Raw genomic sequence first — 23,339 nt, 5'->3', positions numbered from 1 at the left:
AGCGCGGGGCGCGGAGAGCGGAGAGAGAAGAGCTCCGGGGCTGGGTCTGCCAGGGAGCTGGGCGCAGGGACCGCGGCTGTGCTGGCGGCGGCGAGCGATGCTCCTGCTGCCTGCCTACTCCGGGCTCCACTGCTGTGGGTGAAGGCTCAGCCTAGCCAAACCCAACGGCCAAGGGAGTCCGAAGCGGGACTGGAGTTGGAGGAGAGAGAGAAAGGAGGAGGAGGAGGAGGTGAAGGAGGATGGGCTGCGGGGGGAGCCGCGCCGATGCCATCGAGCCCCGCTACTACGAGAGCTGGACCCGAGAGACCGAATCCACCTGGCTGACTAACACTGACACAGACCTACAGCTCTCGGCTACCGCTACAGCCGCTGGGCTCAGCCCGGGTGAACCGGACAGCGGCCCAGAGGCGGGCGGCCTGCGGGAACAGGGCTCCCTGTATGCGGGTGAGTGAGCCAGCTGCCCACCGGGGCCAGGACTTTCCCCATGCCCTTACCCTGACTTCCTCCCTCCAGCCCTCCAGGGACAGCGGCTAAGCGAGGGGGCCAGGGCGGCACTTCCCCCTGGGCTCCAGCCCACAGTCCAGCCGGGTTTTGGGGGAGAACAGGACCGAGAATTAGGGTGGGGGGGAGGGGGCGATCGAGGGACCCATAGCAGGAGGAGGAACACATGTCTCCAGGGTGGCACCCTCACCCAGCAACTCCCTTTACTGGGAGACTTGATTACCAAAGGCTGGCTTCCTTCGCAATTACATCCCCAGTTTCTGGGCGAAATCTACTTCTCTCCCTCTGTATTTCGTTGTGCTTGTTCATCTACAAGAAGATAGGGTGGGAACATAGGGTGTGCTGTTATCACAATGGCGTATCCCCTTATTCTCCCCCCCGCCATCCCCACGCACCCCCAGCCCCCATACCCCCATTCTACCTCTGCATCCATGTTTCTCTCCATCTTTCTCTCTAGCCATCTCAGCACCTCTCCACCCAGCTAATTTCCTCATGTATCTAGTCATCTGGTCACTCTCTGCTTGGACTTGGATCAGATGTTTAAATGCTATATCTCAGCAGATTCTGGAGAGCAGTATTTTTCTCAGTTCTCCACATTTTGCTACTCTTAGAAAGCAGCTCACTGCCTCTTCCAGAAAGCAAAATTCGAACTTGCTTCATACGTTTATGAACCCTCGGAATACCAAGCAAGAGAATTTCGTGTTTGACCAGTTCTCCTGCTCTTGGGGTTTCCTCGAAAAGCATTCAGTTTTGAAAGATGTTTACCTGGGCGGTTTATTGTTTTCTCTGAAGGCTAGAATGCAACCAGATCATTCATGTTTGTCTGCTACAATGTAAATAACTTCCCAGTACTCTCCTTTTCTAGTGTAAAAGGAGGTGAGACTAAATGATTACAAAGGTCCCTTCCAGGTCTAGTTCCCATGATTTTATAATATGAGATTCTTTAAAATATACAAATAACTTTCATGTTCAACCATAAAGTTAGGATTTGGAAAGAAAACAGGTTGATAATAGTGAGAATTGATATAGAATCATTTTACTCAAAGGTGTTCCTATCTGTGACGTACTGGCTAGGTGGTCCTGGATGTCTCTTAACTTTTCAGTGCTCTAGTTAACTTTAAGACTGTAAGTTAAAACAGAAGGTTCTGACTTGAATAGGTGGAGGGAGTTTCTTCATATAGGAATTCCCTCTGTCAATAAAATCATGAGTCTAATCTCTATCCCTAAAGAATCTTAGAGTTGAAGTGACTTTAGAAGTCATCTGAAGTGGTGTCCCTGGAGTCAGGAGGACCAGAGTTCAAACCCAGCCTCACACACTTATTAGCTGTGTGACTCAGGGTAAGTCATTTAACCCCCATTGCCTCAAAAAAAGTCATCTGATCCAAGTTCTCTCCTTTAAGAGCTATGCAGAACAAATCTAATCCCTCTTACACAGGACAGCTCTTCAGATATTTAAGAATATAGACTTAGAGATGGAAGGAACCCTAGAAATCACTTAGTTACACACAAGAAAGCTAAGGTCTAGAAAGGTTAAGTGATTTACCCAAGGCTACACAGATGAGAAATGGCATTTACTTGGAGCTGGGACTTAAACCCAAGTCCTCCTGATCTGAGGACATACCTCAACATTTTTTTTCCTTTTTTGGGCTAAACATCCGCAATTCCTTCAATTTTATTTGCAATTTCCTCATCCACCTAATCTCCTATACTAACTGGCACCATGCTGTGACATTTCACCCACGATTTTAAAAAATTATTTCATAGAAGAAGAGGAGAAAGAGCTGACATTTAGCTGTTTATTACAAAGGAGCTACCATCTTCTTTCTAAATCAGTTCAAACCAAATCAAATCTTGGATAATAATTTCCTTGTTTGGTTGCCTTCATGGCTAACCACTTGAATTCTACCGACTCACTGTGTTGTTTCTGCATGAGAGCTCATAAGATCATACATCTAAGGAAGCTTATAAATTTTCTAGTCTACTCCTCTTATTTTGCAGATGAGAAAGTAGGTAATTTGCTGATGTTCACACAGGAATTAAAGTAGCAGCAAGAGAAGTCTAACCCAAAGGTAACCATGTCAAAGCCACAACTTTTCCCCACTGCTTCACATCGTTTCTTTTTTAGTTCATTTGTGAAAAATAAAAACAAGTGTAAATAATCAGCCAAATAATATGCAAATTTACTTTAAATTTATAAAAGTGAGTTGGAGAGCCACCATGAAATCCCCTTCCAATGAATGTCTTACTATTTCATGGAGGTGACTCTGGGTTCTAAAGGCGATACCAGCAGATCAAAACCCCTGAGGTCTTACCAAACTGCAAAGTCTCCAAATATTGCCCCAGTGTGCCTAGTATTCAAAGACCAGCCTTCCTAAATTTGGAGAGACCAGAAGATTGGTCACCACCATCGAGTACTATTTTTTTTGGAGGAAGTCACACATAACAACTCATAAATACATCTAATTAAGGTGTGGAGGAATTAGGATGTGTACCATTGACGAGAGTACTTCAGTGAAATAACAAGACTCTAAAGGAAAGGAAATGAAGTCCAAACAGCAGTTAATGATTGGGAAGATCAGGTGGGATGGAGAAACATTCTTATGTGTGGGCAATGAGGCCATCCAACTTAAGAGTTCTTTCATCACTCCTCATACCTCCATCATACCTCAAAACCTTCCTGTTTTGATTCATGCTGTCATTCTGCCTCACCTCAGAGGATAGTTCCCCTCTTTGTCAAAGTTATCCTAGTCACTTGCGCCCTGGATACCATTCCTCTATCCCTACTCTTATCATTCTCCAAGGCCTCCTTCCAACCTATTTTCAAACATCTTCCATTCTCTCCTTTCCTGAATTAAAAAAAAAAAACTCTTGACCTTTTAGCCCTCTCAAACTATCATCTTTGCTGTGTCTACTAAACTTCTGGGAAAAGTACTCTGACCCTGCCAGTTTTTCAAATTATCATCTACTCAGTTATCCAATCAGTTCAATTCTTACTCTTCAATATCTCTCACATCTGTCTCTTCCTCATCACTCCTACTGCAGCCACCTTAGTTCAGACTCTTAGATCTCACCTTTATTATGACAGCCTCCTAAGTGGTCTTTCTGCCTCTTGTTCTTATCCCCTCTTCAATCCTTCATTAACACTGTTGACCAAACAATTCTCCAAATGCTTGTTCTGATCATCTTTCTAATCAAAACTCTTCAGGGGCTTCCATTAGCTATCTAATAAGGTGTGAACTTCTAATCCCCATATTTAAAGCCCTCCATAATCTGGCTGCAGCCTCTCCATGCATGGTTCAGTTTACTTCCTACATGGTCACTACTCTCCAATCAAATTGGCTCCCTGAACCTCCCCCCCTTTTTACTGGGAACTCATGCTGTTTATGTATATGTCCATCTTCATGCCTTTGCTCATACCATCTCCCACAACATGAATGGACTTTCCCTTTCACCTTTCTACCTCACAAAGTCTCTCTCTTCCTTCAAGGGCAAGTTCAGGTGACACTACCTCCAGGAAGCCTTCCCAGGTGAAAGTCGTCTCTTCTTAGGAGTCTGTCTCCTGGCACTTTGCCCTAACTGATCCTTTGCTCTTCTTATACTCTCCATCACATATATTTATGCACTTGTCTTTCCTCTTAATTATAAATTGTAAAGTGCTTGGAAGTTGGGTTTAAGTCATGAATATCTTCATGTTCCTAAGTGGGGGCAAATGCCTTGCACATAATAGATGCTTAGTAAATGTCGAATTGAATGGAATTAACATTATGCATTTGCGTCCCTATAAAACAGAAGTTCCTAACCTTTGTGTGTGTGTGAGAGAGAGAGAGAGAGAGAGAGTGAGTGTGTGTGTGTGTGTGTGTGTGTGTGTGTATGTTTGTGTGTGATGGTCCCCTCTGGTAGTTTGGTGATGCTTATCTTTACAGCATAATGCCTTTAATTTCATAACATAAAATACATACTATTACAGAGAGAACCAATTAAGTTGAAATAAAGAAGTAACTTCCCCATCCAAGTTCACAGACCATTTGAAATCTATACATGGACCCTTTGGAGGGCAGGGGAGTGAGGGGGTGGGGCACTTGGCCAGCATTTATTAAGTACTTTCTTTGCGACTCTATGGTTAAGCACCAGGAATAGGAAGAAAGGCCAAAGCATCCAATACTCTTAAAGGACGTGCATTCTAATGGAGGAGACAAAACATACAAGATACATAGGAAGGTCGTCTCAGGGCGGGGGGGGGGGGGAGAATCTAGCAGCTTGGGAGGGAGGAAGGGACCAGGAAAAGAATCTATACATACATGCTTTTGAGAATGGTCTAAATAATGATAGTAATAATAATAGTAATTGATGCTTTATGTTGATCTAGTCCCTTTCAGATGAAGCTCTCATAAAACTGTCCAGAAACTGCTTTTCATCCTGAATATCAGGATGAGAATAAATCTTGAGACTTCCTAGATAATAAGTTCAATAAATTATTACTATTATTTTTCTAATAATGATAGCATTATTAATATGACTCTTTTCCTTTTGACTCCTTTCTCATTGCCCATATGCTCCATTCTGGATCTTCTTATCCAAGATTGTCTTAACTTCTGTTCTAAAATGAGAGCTTCACTACAAAGTCCTCTTAGCTCCCCTTCCATCTGTACCAGTGTGTAGAGAACCAGCTCTCCATGCCTTCTCATCTTGAGCAATTCTTCTTCATGTCTTTCCTTAAATGCCCCCTTAGGGAATCCACCCACCTCATTGAATGCTTGCCTATAGTTCTTTTCTCATCTCAGTGGTGACCAATGTACAACTTGAACTGCTCTGCCTTTTGCCTTTCACATTTCATCTATGATAAGCCCGCCTCCACATGTCTTTGAGAATGTCTTTCACACCACTCTTCATACACAATCCCTCGTCAGTAACATGCTACAAACATGCTAACACCCACCAGCCATCTTTCCATTGTTGTTTGGGTTGTCGTTTACTTAATTTCGTCATTTTTACAATTAGCTTAATTCATTTTTCTAATTAAATTACAAATAACCTAGGTACACAATTAGCATGTCTAGAAAAAAAAACTTTATACCATTGGACACATGTAAATTTTAATTCAAGTACAATTCTCCTAGCCCTAGCAATCAGCAGCCAGGTGGAACAACCTCCAAATCTATCATAACTTCACAGAAAGAAGCAGTGCTTTTGAAACCAGAACCACGAAATAAAAATGTCCTTACAAGACACTTTGTTGTTCAGTCATTTCCATCATGTCCTACTCTTCATGACTCCATTTGTGTTTTGTTTTGTTTTGTTTTGGCAAAGATACTGGAGTGGTTTGCCATTTCCTTTCTCAGCTCATTTTACAGGTGAAGAATTGAGGCAAACAAGGTTAAGCGACTTGCTTAGGGTCACACACTAGTAATTTGTCAGAGGCCAGATTTGAATTTAGGAAGATAAGCTTCCCTGACTCCAGGCCAGAACTCTATCCACTGTGCACCTTGCTACCCACAAGATACTTTAGTTACTTTTCAATTGAACTTGGGAGTTGGCTTTCTCCTGACCCTTGGCAAAGACTGGTTATAGACTTGACTTTACCACTAACTCACTGTGTGGTCTTGGAAAAGGTAATGATTTCTCATTCCCTGTATGTCTTCAGGCAAATTATGCATGACCATTTGTTGGGTGTTTTGTAGAGGGGATTTTTTTGTCAGACACATATTGGGCTAGATTATTGCTAGGAGATATTCCTCCCTCCTTCTCTCTCTCTTTCTGTCTCCTTCCTTCTCTCTCTCTCTCTCTCTCTCTCTCTCTCTCTCTCTCACTTTTTCTTTCTTTCTTTCTGGAAAGTTATTTGTAATTACACTCCCAAATGCTTACACTTTTGAAACATGACTTTTCTCTTAAGAAATGAAGTTTTTTCAAACTTTGCAAAAACTCATTCCACTTTATAGTTCTAAATGGTTGTCACAACTCCAGGAATCATGCTTATGATACCATGTTTAACAAAAGTAAAAGTTACAGTATTTGTGACTTCTTACACAATGATTTATTTAAGCAATTAAAATACAGAAAACAGTAATACCTATAGCTTTCATTTACATATTGGTTACATACTTGCAGAAACACTTTTAAAAACGTCAAAAGGCTGGCAGCAAAGTCAAGTGGCATCAGATTCCTATCTAACCTTTCTTCAGCTTTTAACATAGATGTCACATTCTCCAAACTATTCATGGTACCTACTTCACAAGAGTTTTTGTAAGGATCAAATGAGAAAATGTATATAAAGTGCTTTGAAAATCTTATAGTGCTAATTAAATGTAAGTTATTATTAATGTCTTTGTAATATATTCTTTGGCCATTTTTGGTATCTGTCACCATTACCATCTTGAGAAGTGGCCTGTGTATTATGGAATATTAAGGCCCTGGGAAACAACAGAATAGATGCTTATATGCACATCTCACATAACAACAAACCCATTTCTGTTACTTATGGGCAGAAAGTTCTGCAATTCTATGATTGAGAGAGAAGTCTTCCATCACAGGGCTCCCTATCCCAATGAGTTAGTCATGGCAGACTTGCCTTTGGCCTGTTCTCTTACCTAAGAATGTCATATCTGTTCATGACCTCACCATTCCTCACAAATGTTCCATTTCTATGATCAAGAATTCTGACATATAAAAAAAGAATTCTGAGATTACTCCATATGACCATAGCCTCCTATCATGCCATCTCTCTCTGTGCCTCATACCTCCTAAACCAACTTTACATTGTTCTCTGTTTTAGAATCCCTTGCTTTCTGGACATATTGTCATTAATACCTTGCCAAACCCCAGCCTTTGTTTACTTCCACCATCAGCCTCTCTGGTTCCTACACAACAGTGCTCATGCAAGTCATGCCACCATACTGTCTGGATCTCCTACAAATTTATGTTATTTAACCTCTACTAGGGCCTCACCACAGCAAGGCCATCTTTTTACTCTTTCCAAATTAACTTTTTATCACATTTCTCACAGATGCTGTTCCAAATTTCTCCTCCTTTCCTCAATTATCCCATATTACCTCCTACCCCCTCCATCTCCATCTTATACTTTACTGAGAAAATAGAGGTTGTTTGCTTTGGGCTCCCATTATTTTCCTACTCCACATCTTGAAATCCTTGACATCATTCCACATTCTCTTCTCCTTTGTTACAGTCTTAGATGAAGAGTTGGCCATTCTCATCAAGGCTGACCTATTTACTTGTAACCCTTGATTCCTTCCTGTCTACTTGAGAAATCATCTGCAATCATCTATTCTCCCAGCCACTCTACCCCACCCCCATCTTTAATTTCTTCCTGTCTATTGGTTTCTTTCCTGCTGCCTATATACATTCCCAGTTCTCACCCAGCTTGAAAAAAATCTTCACTTGACTGTATAATCCCCTCAAATCCCCTCTTTACTCCTTTTCATAGCTAAACCCTCCACTTCCTTTCTTTTCTCTCACATCTAGGCCCTTTGCCACCTGACTTCTAATTTTATGAATCAACTGAAATGCCATCATAATAAAAATCTGCAGTAAATAGAAACTGAGGCACAATATTCCGAGCATGATCAATTTATTAGCAAGACTAGCGATTACCAATAAATGGGATCCAAGGATCCTCAGTATCCAGGGACCCTCTGACAGGCAGAGCAACTCTTTTATATAGTTGGTCACAAAATGTCCAGTGATGCAAATTAAATAAGACTGTGATTGGCCTAACAAAAAGATAGGGAGTGGGTTTATATTGGGTTTGATTCAGAGAGGTCATTTCAAGAACCCATGGCAATGGGAAAAATACAGTTGGATAATATCCCCTAGAAAGTCTCATGGTGGGCAAACATCCTATAACTGGGTTGACTCACATCTCATCATGGTCAGCAAAAGTTCACAGATTTTGAATCTTTGTGGTCAGACTGTAGCCCATAGGAATGAGGAAGTTAAACACTTACAAACTCTACCACTGAGGGCTATACAATCAATTCTGATCCATAAGTATTGATTCCAGTGATTAGATACAATTCTCAATCAGCAATTAATACATAATACAAAATACTGGGGTATCAATTTTCAATTTCACAATGCTTACTCCAAAGTTAGCAGGAAACTCTTAATTGCCAAATCAAATCAAATAGCCTTTTCGCAGTGCTCATCCTTCTTGACCTCTGAAGTACCTGACCTGTTGACTATATTCTTCTTCTGGGTACTTTCTCTCTTTCGTCTTTCTCTTCTCTGTATTCTTCTATCTTAGATCTTCTACCTGTCTGCCTATTCCTTTTCAAGATCCTTTGGTGGGTCATTATTAGTTATCGGCCCTGCCTTTTAAGACATGGTTCAAAAATTGAAGCCCTGTAATCAAACACTGTCTTCTTAAAATTTTCACTTTCTGCCTTTCTCTCTTGAAGCCCTTGTCTGTGATCAGCAACAGGGGAAAAAACTCTACCACCTCTAGTCTTCAATTTCCTGGGCAAGACTTTACAATATTTGGCAGTGCTTTTTAGATTCCTTTTAGCTGTGTCATTTATGCCCATTTGAATGATCAGAAATGGGTAAGTTTGAACCTGTCCCTTTTCTTTTTCTTTATAGTTCCTAGAGTTATTTTCCATTCCTATGGCCTCAAATACTGGAGAATATTCCCAAATAGATTATTTAGAGCCATGAACTCTCCCAGGCTCTAGTACCACAAGTCCTAACTCTTCAGTAGACTTTTCTACCTTGACCTGAAAGTGATGCTGGGACCTCAAACTCAACATGTCTAACTGGACTTATCATCTTCCTTCCATAGCTAGCTCTTAACTTACCTATTTCCTTTCATACCACTATTCCCAGTAGCCTCACTTGAAACCAGCTGCCCCCTTTCCTTTAGCCCCAACATCTAATCAGTTACTAAGTAGTACTTGTTCTCCCTTTTGATTACTTCTTGTATTAGTCTCTGTTTTTATTCCCATAGCTACCACCCTAAATTTAGGATATCACCCCAGGGTGACATTGAAATAGCCCATTAACTTGCAAACCCACTTCAATGTTCTTAAAAAAGAAATGCTTAAATAGAACACGATGTAAGCAAAAACATCTGATACAAAGCCCATGTCTGAAGATGTAGACATTGTTTTGTTCAAGTACCCCTACCTCTGGCATGACGGACGAAGTTTGTTTCATTATCTCAATTTTGCAGGACCTCCACTGGCTTTTACATTACTCAGTTTAACTTTCTTTTAAGGATCTTTTCACTTGTATTGTTGTCATTATGTATTTTTTCTCTTAGCTTTGCTTATTTTGCTTTACATCGGTTTGTACAAGCCTTCAATTTCTCTGAATTTCTCAAATTTGGCACTTCTTACTGCATGATAATGTTATATTACATTAATATACCATTTCCCCTTACCATTCCCCAATCAATTATTTGTTTGTTTCAATCATGCCTCACTCTTCATGACCCCATTTGGTTTTTTTTTTGGCAAAGATACTAGAGTGGTTTGCCATTTCCTTCTCCAGCTCATTTGACAGATGAGGAAACTGAGGCAAAAAGGGTTAAGTGACTTGTCCAGGGTCATCCAGCTAGTAAATGTCCTAGGCCAGATTTGACAGGAAGATGGAGTCTTCCTGATCCCAGGCCTGCCACTCTATCCATGGTGCCACCTAGCTGATTCCCCAATCAATTAGTGGTAGCTCTTCAGTTTTCCCAGAAATTCTTATCCAAAAGGGAATCCTTCATCCAGTGATTAATTTTCTTGGGTTTATGAAACTCTGGGCTACTCTTTTGTTGCTTGTTTCTTGATTATCTGATGCTTAAAAAACCAGTACTAAATAGTTTTGATGACCACTGCTTCAAAAATATTTTCTGAGGCTTGGTGTACAAAGCTTTCCACAATGATTCTATTTAATTTAATGACACCTTTAAAAATAACCACTAGTTTTTTTTCTTCCTCATCCTTACTCCCACAATCAGGGCTCACTAACCTCTTTATCCCTGAGAGCTGCCAGAAGTGTCTCTGGGAGTCATTGGACTCCACTAGCAGGCTTCAGATATATGGCAAGGGAGGAAAAGGAAGGAAAGAACAGAAGGACAGGCATGGGATAGGGGAGTTAGAAAGGAAGAGGAAAGAGTCATAATCTAGAGCAGTGGTTCTAAAAAATTTTGGTCTCAGGACTCTCTTTCTTTCTTTCTTTCTTTCTTTCTTTCCTTCCTTCCTTCCTTCCATCTCTCTCTCTCTCTCTCTCTCTCTCTCTCTCTCTCTCTCTCTCTCTCTTCTCTCTCTCTCTCTCTCTCTCTCTCTCTCTCTCTCTCTCTCTCTCTCTCTCTCTCTCTCTCTCTCTCTCTTTTATCTACCTCTATCTCTTATTGAGAGCTCCATCCCCAAAGAGATTTTGTTTAGATAGGCTCTCTCTCTTTCTGTCTCCCTCTCTCCCCTCTCATCTTTCTGCTGTATTAAGAATCAAAATGTCTTAATATTGTTTTGACCTCATGAGCTATATGAAAGGGTCTTAGGACACCCAGAATTCCCTGGACCACACTTTGAGAACTGCAATCTAGCACCATACATGGAAATCCAGATTCACAGTCCAAAGGCAGTCTGCTTCATTGGTGGCAAAACCCAAAGAGGACAATCTGGAATCAAGGTTCACAAACCAGGCTAAACCAAATATCCAGAGGGAAGCTTCTAGGATTGGGAGAGCTCACCATCAAGCTGAGCCAGGGGTTGCTCACTCAGGGCTTTGACCCTCCACTGCCTGTGTCTCTCAGCACCACTCTGTGGGGAGCTTTACCATCTCTGCCATGGGGGTGCTGACATAACTCCCTTCCCAGATGGGCCTCCCTGTTGCCTGGAGACAAGACTGATGGAAGTATCTCTTGTGGAAGGTTGGACCAGTTTTGGTGGGGGGAATTTTTGCAATGTATCTGTTGTGATATCTTCTGGTCTATAGGCTCCCTAGTTGAGCTAGTAGCCTAGCATTAAGAAGACTGTGACTCTATTGGGAAGCCAATCTATCCCCACAAGCTTCTTCTGAACACCTGCTGGCCCCAGAGATGAGAGTAGTTTAAGTAGATATAGATACTCATGAATGTTTCAGAGCAGGGGCTGGGGAAGTATGGGAAGAAATAACATAGGGCTTGCTCTCATTGAAGGAAGGGTTTACTATACTGGGGAAGAGACTATGAGTTTTTCCCCCAGTGTTTGAAGCTCTGAATTGGACTAGAGGGGCTTTGTGGATAACCATAAGTTGTCACCTATTTATGTCACCCTACAGGTACTTGGGTAATCTCATGAATTTGAAGTCAGAAAGATTCATCTTCCTGGGTTCAAATCCAGTCTCAGATACTTACTAGCTGTGTGACCCTGGGCAAGTCATTTAACCCTATTTGCTTCAGTTTCCTCATCTGTAAAAATGAGCTGATGAAGGAAATGGCAAACGCCTACAGTGTTTTTGCTAGGAAAATATCAGATGGGGTCATGAAGAGTCAGACATGACTAAGCAACAACAAATACTTCATATATGAAAAAAAGTTTTAGGTGCCTCTCTGTTTTCATTTAGTGAAAAGGAATAAAATGAGATATCTGTGAAATGCTTTTCAAAACTTAAAGTGCTATATATGCGCTGCTAGCTGTTATTATTATCCTCATTATTAACACTGTACCTTCCCTAGCTATTCCAATAGGTCAGGAATTAGGGCCAGAGCGTAGCTGTTAAGAATGGCAATCCTATTCAGGGCCCAATACTTCCTAATTCTGAATTATCCACTTGTTATGTTTTTACAAACAGCCTTGGAGGAAAATTTGAGTGTTAGATCTACTGGTCTATCACAGGTCATTCTCCAGGGACTCCTGAAGGCCTTATCAAGGCACCTCCTGGGATTAGAGCCTCTAGCATCAAGTGCACCACACAACTGAAATATTAATGCAGAGAGAGGACCTCAGTTTCCTATAAGCAGAATACATTGGCAAAGGCCTGGTAACTGGCCAAGGAATTCTGGCCTGGGCTCTGGCAGTAGGGCAGGGTGACTAGTACCTGCCAAGGACAGCACTTGGCACTCCCCCTGTGTCTAGTGATAATGTGGTTCCTCAAGTCTCAACTGCCAGACTCTGAGCACTACTGGGAAAAAGGGGCAGCTCCTGAGGCCCAGAGTCAGGGTTTCTTGACTCTCCCTCAGTCTTATTGGCAGAGTTTTGAAGGTCATGGAGCTAAGCTGCAGCAAGCATCTATATATTATCCAAAACCTTCCTGGCCTGGTTTGGACTTGACTCGGGTCAGCGTGAGGTCAATGAATGTGTAGATGGGGAGTACCTAGAGTTGGGGACCATCCTCTTGCCTGGATAGACAGCCTCTGATTTTGGTAAATAGGGACAAACAGTGGGAAAAAATGCTAGGTTTTAAATCAGAGTGCCTACTTTTGAATTATCCCTCTGATGCTTATTGCCAGTATGACCTTGGGTAAGTCACTATATCTTTAGGCCTCAAATTCCTTGTTTGTAAAATAAGGAGACTGGACAAGGTGAACTCTCTAAGGTCTCTTCTAATTCTAGCCATGATCAAGTGATCATAGTAACAATAATCAATATCTCTGGAGGACTTCAACATTTGCAAGTGCTTTATAAATATTTCATTTGATGCTCACGATGACCCTGTGAAGTAGCTGCCATTATTATCCCCATTTTACAGATGAGAGAACTGAGACCTGAAAAGGTTAAATGACTTGCCTAAGGTCACACCACTAGTGAGTCTCTGAGGCAGGATGCCAGTTCAAGTATTCCTGTCTTTAAGTCCAACACCGTATTTATAAGGCCATCCATGTAATATCCATTTACACAATATCTTACATGTACATAGTTATTTGAGTTCCCTGAGGGCAGGTAGTAGGTTTTTAATCTTTCTTTGCCTCTCCAGTGCTTACTTAGCACAAAGCCTGGTATACAGTAAGCACTTAATAAATGCTTGTTGACTGGTTGGCTATGTCATTGAAATAATGGATCCAGACTCTATCCCTATCCTGAAATATGAGGTCACTGGGAGGCCTTTGCACGGAGTAGGGATAGGGAAGTGTTAGCTGCATTGTTTGAAATTAATGCCACCATTGAGCAACCACCTCAATGAAGCCATCTGATCCATTGACTGATGGTTTGGGGTCATGTCATTCGTCACTGGTACTCCTCCATGAAGTATCTGGAATGAGCCAGCAGGGGGCTGTGTGATGTCATGAATGGCATTGCCCAGTCTACGGCAAGGCTTAATGTTCAGATGCAAAATGTACTGTGGCTAAAAGTGTTGGAGTCAGGATTCCTGGATCTGAGTCCTGGCTCTTGCTGGATGTGTTATGTTGGGTGTCACTTTTCTCCGGGGTTCAGTTTCCCTCCTACAAATACTCAATTATTCTAGTACATTTGTTACTTCATCAACATTCTCTCTACTATGCAAGGAACTGAGACCCTGAGAAGGGAAGAGGCTCACACAGGAGGCACAAATGATATATGAACCCAGATCCTCTGAAATCTGGTGATCTTTTTATTGCCCCTGACTGCTTTCCTACTCCAGCTTGGTCCAAGGTGGATTATTTAGGGGGCACCTAGTAGAATCATGCCATAGTTTATCTACTCCTAGATGATAGAAGGCCACTAGCAGAACTGTGGAAAGAGCCCAGGGTAGACATTTTAGGCTGAGACCCTTAATGATGGGTCACAGAAAAATGTAATTGGGAAACGGAGGATTTTCAGTTGGGACCTGAGGCGATGTTCCCTTGTGCCCTTGCTTTCCTCACTGAGAAAATCAAACTCCATTTTTTTGGGGGGGGAACTTAGTAACTTACCTTATCTTTGGCTTGAATACAGAGATGACCAATTTCTCCTTCCCTTCCCTCCTGCCCCCCAAACTCCTACAACACCAAGAAAGTATGATATAGATATATGTTTATATATATATGTATGTATATACACATATATACCAAGAAAGTATGATATAGATGTATGTTTACATATATATGTGTATATATCTATATACATATATAACAAGCAAGTATGATTTAGATGTGTTTACATATGTATGTGTATATATCTATATACATATATAACCAAGCAAGTATGATATGGATGTGTGTTTATATATATATATGCATATATACCAATAAAGTATGATATAGATGTATGTTTATATATATACACCAAGAAAGTATGACATAGATGTGTGTTTATATATGTATACATATACACCAAGAAAGTATGATATAGATATATGTTTATATGTGTATACATATACAACCAAGAAAGTGTGATATAGATGTGTGTTTACATATATATATGTATATATATATATACACACACACATAAATATAATGGATATCCTAAATAATTATAAAATAGACAATTTTAATGGCCCTTAACCCCTTAATTTTTAGAAGTCTGTAAGGAGCCCAATGTAGAAATTTTAGAATGAGACCCCAGAATTAATTGTGGGTCACAGAAAAAATGTAATGAGGAAAGGGAAGACGGGGAAGCTGTCTGTGCTGCAAACTTCAAATGTTTTGTAGGCCCATCTTTGTTTTTTCCTGCAACTTTGTGGGAGTCCAAGGCCCACCAAAGAATAATGTGCTCACTAACATTCTGTGGCACAAATTTCTAATTAGTGACAATGAGGGGAAAGGTTCACAGCGAGGGGTCACTGGCAGACAGGAAGGCTGAAAACTTACAGAGGAATCAGGAGACAGTGGACAATTGGCTAATTGAAAGTCTTGGCAAAGTTCCTCGTGGAAATTTGGGAAATCACCATGCCCTTGTCCAATGTCTTCATGGACTTCAGAGGATGAGAAACCGAAAGGTCTGGGAGAAAACAGCAGGACTGTTTAGAAAATGGGTTGCCATAACAACAGGGAGTGATGTGAGGACCACAGCAGTGTCCGCTCTTCCAACCCTGGGATCCACTGAGCAGCAAAAGCAAACAAGCAGCACAGCTTCCAAGTAAGACCTGAATCAATCATTATCTCTAAGAATGAGTTCCCAGGAGACAGAGCTGATTGCAATAGGTTGAGGTCAGTTTGCCTTGTTGTGGTGGTGCGTCGTGTGTGGTATATGGGCTCAGACCGATTTCTCTGCATGAGTCCTTGAAGTTATGCTTGAAGTTATGGACATTTCCCATCTTGCAGGCTCTCAAAGCAGTAAAGCCTGGCTGCATGGCCTGGGTTCCACTTCGGATCAAAGGCTGGGAAGAGAATCTAGCAGAGTGCATTTGGATGACCTCCCAGGAGGTGCTTTATTTCTGTCTCCTTTCATTTTTAAAATCGCCTTTATAAATTCAATTTAAATTGAATAATAATTTAGTATGGGTACCACATTTTGCAGATGACAGATTACCATCTTAGACATGACAAATTTAAAACCAAAAGGGACCTTAGAAATGATCTAGTCCAATCCCATAACATCACAGGCGAGGAAATTGGAGCCCAGGAAAGCTGGGTTTTGTCTAAATTCAAACGGTTAGTAAGTTGTAGAGCCAGGATTTGGACCCAGGAGTGCTGATTCCAAACCCAGCATATTTTCCATTGTACCACATAGATTCAGAATTGTAGGGATTTAAGAGATGAGGAAACTGGTTCCCAGAGTGGCAAAGTGGCTCACTTGCTTTTAAAAATTTCATTTTTTCAATTGACAAGCATTTATTTTTCTCTCCCCCAGTTTAAAAGAAAAGCAAAACCCTTGCAACAAATATGCATAGTCAAACAAAACAAATTCCCATATTAGGTGTGTCAGAAAAGCGTGTCTCATTCTGCACCTTGAGTCCATCACCTGTTAGGAGGTAGAGAGCATACTCACTCACTGATTATTACTTATATAACCCTGAGCGAATCACTTAACCTCTGTCTGCCTCAGTTTTCTCATCTGTAAAATGAAGAAATAATAGCACCTACTTCCAAGATCAAATGGCAATAGCTGTAAAACAATTTACAAAACTTAAAAGAGCTATGTAAAAGCTATTCTCCTCCTCTTCCTCCTCCTTCTTCTCCTCCTCCTTCTTCTCCTTCTCCTCACCTCCTCCTCCTCCTCACCTCCTCCTCACCTCCTCCTCATTCTCCTCCTTCTCTCCCTCCTCCTTCTCCTCCTCCTTCTTCTCCTCCTCCTCCTCCCCTCCCCATCTCCCTTCTCTCTCTCCTCCTCCTCTTCCTCCTTCTCCTCCTCCTCTTCTTCCTCCTCTTCCTCTTTCTTCTTCTCATCTCCTGGAATCATAGTCGATTAATCCATTGATAAAGGTTTTGAAGTCTTTCAAAGTCATTTTTCTTGCCATGTTTTTAAATTTGTATTTAAATTGTTCTCCTGATTCTGTTCATTTCACTGTCAATTCATGCAAGTTTTCTCAGGTTTCTCTGTAACCATCTTCATCATTTATTACAACCCAATAATATTCTTTTACACTCATATAGAATATTTTCTTTATCCATTCCCCAACTGATAGACACTTCTTTACTTTCTGGTTCTTTAACATGACAAAAAACCTGATATAAATATGTCTAGATAGCTAGGTGGCACAGTGAATAGAGCGCTGGGCCTGGAATCAGGAAGACCTGAGTTCAAATCCAGCCTCAGACACTCACTGGCTAGATAACCTAGGGAAAGTCACTTAACCTCTGTCTATCTCAGTTTCCTTATCTGTAAAGTGGGAATAACAATAGAACCTACCTCACAGAGTTATTCTGATGCTCAAATGAGATAACATGTGCAAACCTTAAAGTGCTATACTAATGTTGCTATTTTTATTTTGTGTGCATCTCTTATCCTCTTGCAATTTAGCAAAAGCCTTGATACTCTCCCGTTCCCCAAGGATTTCTTCTCAAAACAATTTTCTCTCCTCTCCATTGTCATAAGCTTGCTGGACTTGGAATCTCTTGGGTTCTAATTGGCTTAGTATTTTACAGCTGATTCCTAGGATAAGGTAAAGTTTCCTTACCCAATCCAAATGCCCTTTCTTTTTGCAATGTCACTTCCAGTTCATCCAGTGGCTCATTAGAACTATCTAAATTGAACAAAAGCTTTTCACATGCTTTTGAATGATTTTTTTTTCCAATCAAGATGAGTTCCCATCTAGTTGTACCAGGGTACAACAACAGTTACCTTAAGTAGATGGAATTATTTGATTGACTGACTCATCACTCCCCGCCCCCACTCTAACATGTAACACAGAAGAGAAATTTCAGAGTAGATATGATGACTGTCTTCAAGCTGATGAAAAGCTATCAATTTAGGGGGCTCAGTCTTGTTCTGCTTGGTCCTAGAAGGCAGATCAAGCAACAATGGACAGAAGTTTCAGGGAAGAAGAAGAATTAGGCTTGATATCAGAAAAAAGTCCAACTCCTAATGATTTGAGCTACCCAAAGTGAGATGAGGTCTTTCAAAATGCAGAGGGCTCCTTTTCATTAGAGATCTTCAAATAAAGGTTGGATTTGGTGTGGAATAGATTTATGATTAAGAACAGGTGGAACTAGATGTCCCCTGTGGTCCCTTCCAACTCTAACATTGTAGAATTCTACTTTATTGCTATCATGAAAGACATTATTTTAGAAAAAACATAGGCTCAGAGGAGTTATACAGGTGGATTCATTTGACGGCATCACTATATCTTTAGATTTGTTCAAATTCTGTAAAGAGGTAACCATTCTTGAGGGCTTGGCTCTTGACAAAAACACCATTATTATCTCAAAAGAAAATTGTGACCATTTAATCTATTTCTTTGTGCAAAATTGTAAATATTTGAAGCATTAAACTTGTTTTCTCCTTCTATTCATAACATATTTGATCACATAACTACCTCCCCCCCCCCATAAAGCTCATAGGGATATTTCAGATTAAGAAGGACACTTAAAAATACATACCTTCTAGCTGAGTTCAAAATCTGGCTAATTGGACAACCATGAAATCTAATTACAATAAAGAAAGAAAATTGAATCAAATAATATCCTCTAACTTTAACATAGCTCAACACAGCTTATTATATTTACCTGGATATAAACTGAACAGTCATCATTACTAATCCTGTTACTTATTTTGATAGGAATTGGCTCAGTGTTGGCATTGAGGCTGTCTACATTATGGTAAAAAATGTAATCAACTCAATCAATATTTGTTGAACAGAATTCAAAGTTCATTAAATCCAATGGGGGGAAAACAGTCAAACTAGTTATTAGGTTGATTGCATTTCCCATTTGGAGCAGATGTTTTGGCACCATTTAGGCATGGCCTAAATCTCTTGGTATTTCTTTTCTAGTACTTTTGCTTGGCTGGCATAGAAAGACAGATCTAGGAAAGTGGGCTCAGTCTCATACTCTATTCGTGGAATATAAACCCTCTTTCTCACTCCATATCTTCGAGTCCTGAGCTTCCTTAAGGCAGAGCTCAGGTGCGACCTTTTAAAGGAGACCCTTTTTGATTCCACCTTTCTCTCCCAGTTGCAATTGCTTTTTGTATCTTTTTATATACTTTGAAATCATTTGTTATGCTTTATCCTCTTACTAGGATTTAGGCTCCTTAGGGTTGGAACTATTTTTTTTCGTCTTCTATCAATAAAAATAATAACTGACATTTACATAGAATTTTGAGGTTTGTAAAGTGGTAGGGCATACATTAAAGCTAGATGATCCTGAGCAAGTCACTTAAGCTTTGTGGGCCTCAGTTTCCTTATCTGAAAAATGAAAATGTTGGATTCAATAACTTCTAAGTCCCTTCCAACTTTAAAAAGTACTTTTGCATATACTATGTCATTCTCTGCTCACAACTCTGAGACAGGTGCTTTTATGTCCATCTTACAGATGGGGAAACTGAGGCTCAGAATTAAATGTTAAATTAATCTTTAACCTTCCCAGAGTCATACGGCTAATTAAAAATCTGAAGCAGGATTCAACTCAGCTCCTCCTGGTCCCGGGTCCAGCCCTCTATCCATTGTGCCACCCAGTTTCCTAAAAATGACCCCTTTCCTCAAGACTAGAAAGTATCGTAGGTGAGATTTGAACACAAGTCTTCTTAAATCCAAGGCTATCATTGTATCTGTTAGCAGTGCCTTGCACACAGTGCTTAGTAAATGTTTGTTGAATTGAATTTTAAGATTTTAGCCTTTGTATATAAGCATTGCTGCTACTAGAGTCTTTTGTTTCTTATAAAAATTTAATTAGGTTGTGTATTTGTCTGAACAAAAGGACAGGAGGCTACATAGCATTTGGGGGGATAGGATGGGAAAAGAATCATCATGACTGAACCACTGAAGTTACTAGTGCAGGAAATATGCCTTTGTCTTGCATGAACAGACAAGGGATCTCAAACTTTGTACAAGTATTTTGTTAATTTGTTTTAAAGAGAGTCATATGATCAAAGCCCTGACTTTTCTTCAAAACTGGATAGAATGAACAGTCAATGAATCAATAAGTATTAGGCTTTTGGATTAAGCTCTATGGAGAAAAAGAAGGTATACAATAGTCCTTGCCCTCAAAGAGCTTACATTCCAATTGGGTAGAAAATATATAAATAAATAAGCACATACAAGATGTATTCAGAATAGATGGAAGGTAACTATAGAGGGGAAGGGACTATCAGACAGGGGAACCTAGAAAGGTCTCCTGAATTTGAGATTTGGCTTTTGAGGCATTTGAGATTTGTTGAGCCTTGGGGGAAATCAGGGGTTCTGTAATGGAGGGCAGCCAGTGCAAAAGTATAGAGATGGGAAATGGAACATGTTTGAAGAACAGGAAGGCCAGTGTGGTTAGACTTTTCAGGAGGTACGTGTGCATGTAGGGGTAATGTGTAAGAAGACTGGAAAGGTAGGAAGGGGTCAGGCTATGTTATCGTTTGGTTGTTTCAGTTGTTTCTGACGCTTCATGATACCCCTTTATGGGGTTTTCTTGACAAAGATCCTGGAGTGGTTTTCTATTTCCTTCTCCAGCTCATTTTACAGATAAGGAAACTGAGGCAAATGGGGGTTAAATGACTTGCCCAGGGCCACACAGCAGTTAACTGTCTGAGGTCAGAGTGGAACTCAGGACAATGAATTTTCTTGATTTCAAGCCCAACACTCTATCCTCTGTACCACTTAGTTGCCCTCGGCCGGGCTATAAATGTTAACATGTTAACAGAAGGCTTTGTACTTGATCCTAGAGGCAATAGGGAGCCCCTAGAGATTACTGGGGTGTGTATGAAGTGTTGAGGCTTACTTTAGGGAAAATCAGTTTGGTGGCAGAATGGAAGATGGATGGGAGTAGGGAGAGACTTGAGGTAGAGAGACTAATTAGAAGATAAGAAGATTGCTTGTATGAGGATTGTGGCTATAGGAGTGAAGAGAGGATTCATAGAAGAGATAGAAAGACAAGATTGTTTATTGTTCATTATGGAGACAGAAATGATATGCTTTGGTAACTGACTAAATAGGGTAAGAATAAGGAGTAGAGGATGATACAGGTTAGAAATCTGGGTGAATGGGAGAATTGTGGTACCTTCAACAGTAATAGAGAAGTTCAGAGTAGGAGTGGGCTGTTTTTTTTAAGATAACAGGTCATTTTTTGGACCTTTAAGTTTGAGATTTCTATAGGGCTTCCAGTTCAAATTGTCTAATAGACAATTGATAATGAAGGAGAGCTCAGGGGAGAAACTAGGGCTAGATATATAGATCTGATAATCTGCATAGAGGAGATAATTGAACCCAAGGGAGCTAATGAGATCACCAAATGGGATAATATAGAGAAAAAGAAGGACCTGGGACAGATCACTGGGGGACGTGCATAGTTAGGGGGTACGACATGGCTGAGATCTAGTAAAGGAGACTGAGAAAGAGAAATCAGGTAGGAGGAGGAGGAGAACTAGGTGAGAGCTATGCCATTAAAAACCCAGAGAGGAAAAAGTATCCAGAACAAGGTAAACAAGTCTCAAATGCTGTGGAGAGCTCAACAAGGATAAAGACTGAAAAAGGGCTATGAGATTTGGCAAGCAAGAAACTATTGGAAACAATTTCAATTGAATGGTGAAGACTGAAGCCAGACTGGTGAGGGCTTAAAAGAGAGTGAGGAGAAAAGATGGAGTAGTCATTCGCTAAGCATTTATTAAATGCCTACTATGTGCCAGGCATCATGCTAAGTACTGTGGATACAAAGAATGGCAAGACAGTTCTTGCTCTTGAGGGGTTCACAATATAATGGGGAAGAAAACAGGCAAACAAATATGTGCAAACAAGCTATATACAAGATAAACAGGCAATAACTAACAGAGGGAAAGCACTAGAATTAAGAGAGATTGGGAGACGCTTCCTACCGAAGGTGGTATTTTAGCGGAGACATGAATGAAACCAGGGAATCCAGGAGGCAAAAATGAGGAGGGAAAACATTCCAGGGGTAGGGGACAGACAGAAGAAATGCCTGGAGCGGAGAGATGGAGTATCTTGTTCATAGAGGCTGGTGTCACTGGATTGTAGAGGACCAAGTGGAGGGGGGTGGAGGGCATGAGAAAACTGGAAAGGTAAAGAAGGCTAGTTTATGAAGGATTTAAAATGCCAAACAGGATTTTGCATTTGATCTTCATTATGATAGGGAGCCACTGCAGTTTTTTTAAGAGGGTGGGTGGGTGACATGGTCATGTCTGTGCTTTAGGAAAATCATTTTGACATCTGAATGGGGGATGGACAGGAGTGGAGAGAGACTTGTGGCAGACAAACCAACCAGCAAACTCTTGCAAAAGTCCAGGCTAGAGGAGATGAGGGCCAGCAGCATGATGATGACAGTATCAGAAGAGAGAAGGAGCTGTATTGGAGAAAGGTTGCAAAAGTGAAATCAATGGGCATTGGCAGAGTGAGAGAGGATGTGGAAGAGCTAAGGATGATACTAAATTGTGAGCTTGGGGACCTGGAAAGATGGTGGTACCCTTGAAAATTATAGGAAAGTTTGGAGTGGGGAGGGGGAACATGGATAGGTCAGACTACAGATGACTTTTTTCAGACTTTAGCTAAGAAAAAGAAGTTTTATATATATACATATGTTATATGTTTTATATGTATATATATACATATATACATATATGACAATAGCTAGCCAAAATAATATGATCTAGTGAGGGTTTAAACAAAGTAGAAGAGAAATAGAGAATTGTGTGTGAAACTGAACCTCTATTATGTACAGCTTGCTTTTCTTTTTAAATATATAATAAATTCAACCTATAACTTCCAAAGCTCTTCTGCTTATCTATGTTTCCTTCTGTTCTCTTCCGTGCATTTAAAAAAAAGGCTTCAATGACATTTTCTTTTGGTAACCTTATCACTAGGTCCCCTTTCTCTTCCACCTCTGCTTCCTACACCACCTCTCTCCCAGTGGGGGCAAGAATGAAAAAAACAAAAAAACAACCATTGTGTAACAAATATGCATAATCAGGCAAGACAAATTCCTGCACTGGTCATGTCCAAAAATATATGTCTCATTCTGTACCCTGAGTCCATTACCTCTCTGGAGTTGAGCAACATGCTTAGTCAGTCCTCTGGGGTAGCAGTTGGTCATTGTATTCATCAGTGTTCTCAAGTCTTTCAAAGTTGTTTATTTTTACAATATTGTTTCTAAGGTATAAATTGTTTTGCTGGTTCTGTTCATTTCCATCTACATCAGTTGATAGAAGTCTTTCCAGGTTTAGAGAAGATAGTGTTTGAATATAAGGTACTGTCAGAGACTGGATGGATAACTAAGTTTTAAACTGGCTAGTTTAAACCACCGCAAAGACTGGAAGAGGGAAGTTGGGCCTGGACTGAATGAAATGCTAATGTTTGGGCCAAAACCCTGTTGGAATCAAGTTTACAGAGTTTTATCATTTACCAGGAGGTCTGGCCACGTGTGAGAGAAA

General features: G+C 40.6%; 1 protein-coding gene across 1 annotated transcript in view; it reads left to right on the top strand.

Annotated features, from left to right (window-relative positions):
- The first annotated feature begins 212 nt into the window (after positions 1–212).
- Positions 213–23,339, top strand: part of BAALC (BAALC binder of MAP3K1 and KLF4) — a 110,456-nt gene continuing 87,329 nt past the window's right edge. Inside the window, 1 exon segment of the mRNA XM_036742319.1 lies at positions 213–444. Within this exon segment, the coding sequence (XP_036598214.1) occupies positions 240–444 (205 nt within the window). The 5' untranslated portion in view covers positions 213–239.

The sequence above is a fragment of the Trichosurus vulpecula genome, chromosome 1 (assembly GCF_011100635.1).
Source record: "Trichosurus vulpecula isolate mTriVul1 chromosome 1, mTriVul1.pri, whole genome shotgun sequence".
NCBI lineage: Eukaryota > Metazoa > Chordata > Mammalia > Diprotodontia > Phalangeridae > Trichosurus > Trichosurus vulpecula.
This window is presented reverse-complemented; position numbering and strand designations above follow the sequence as displayed.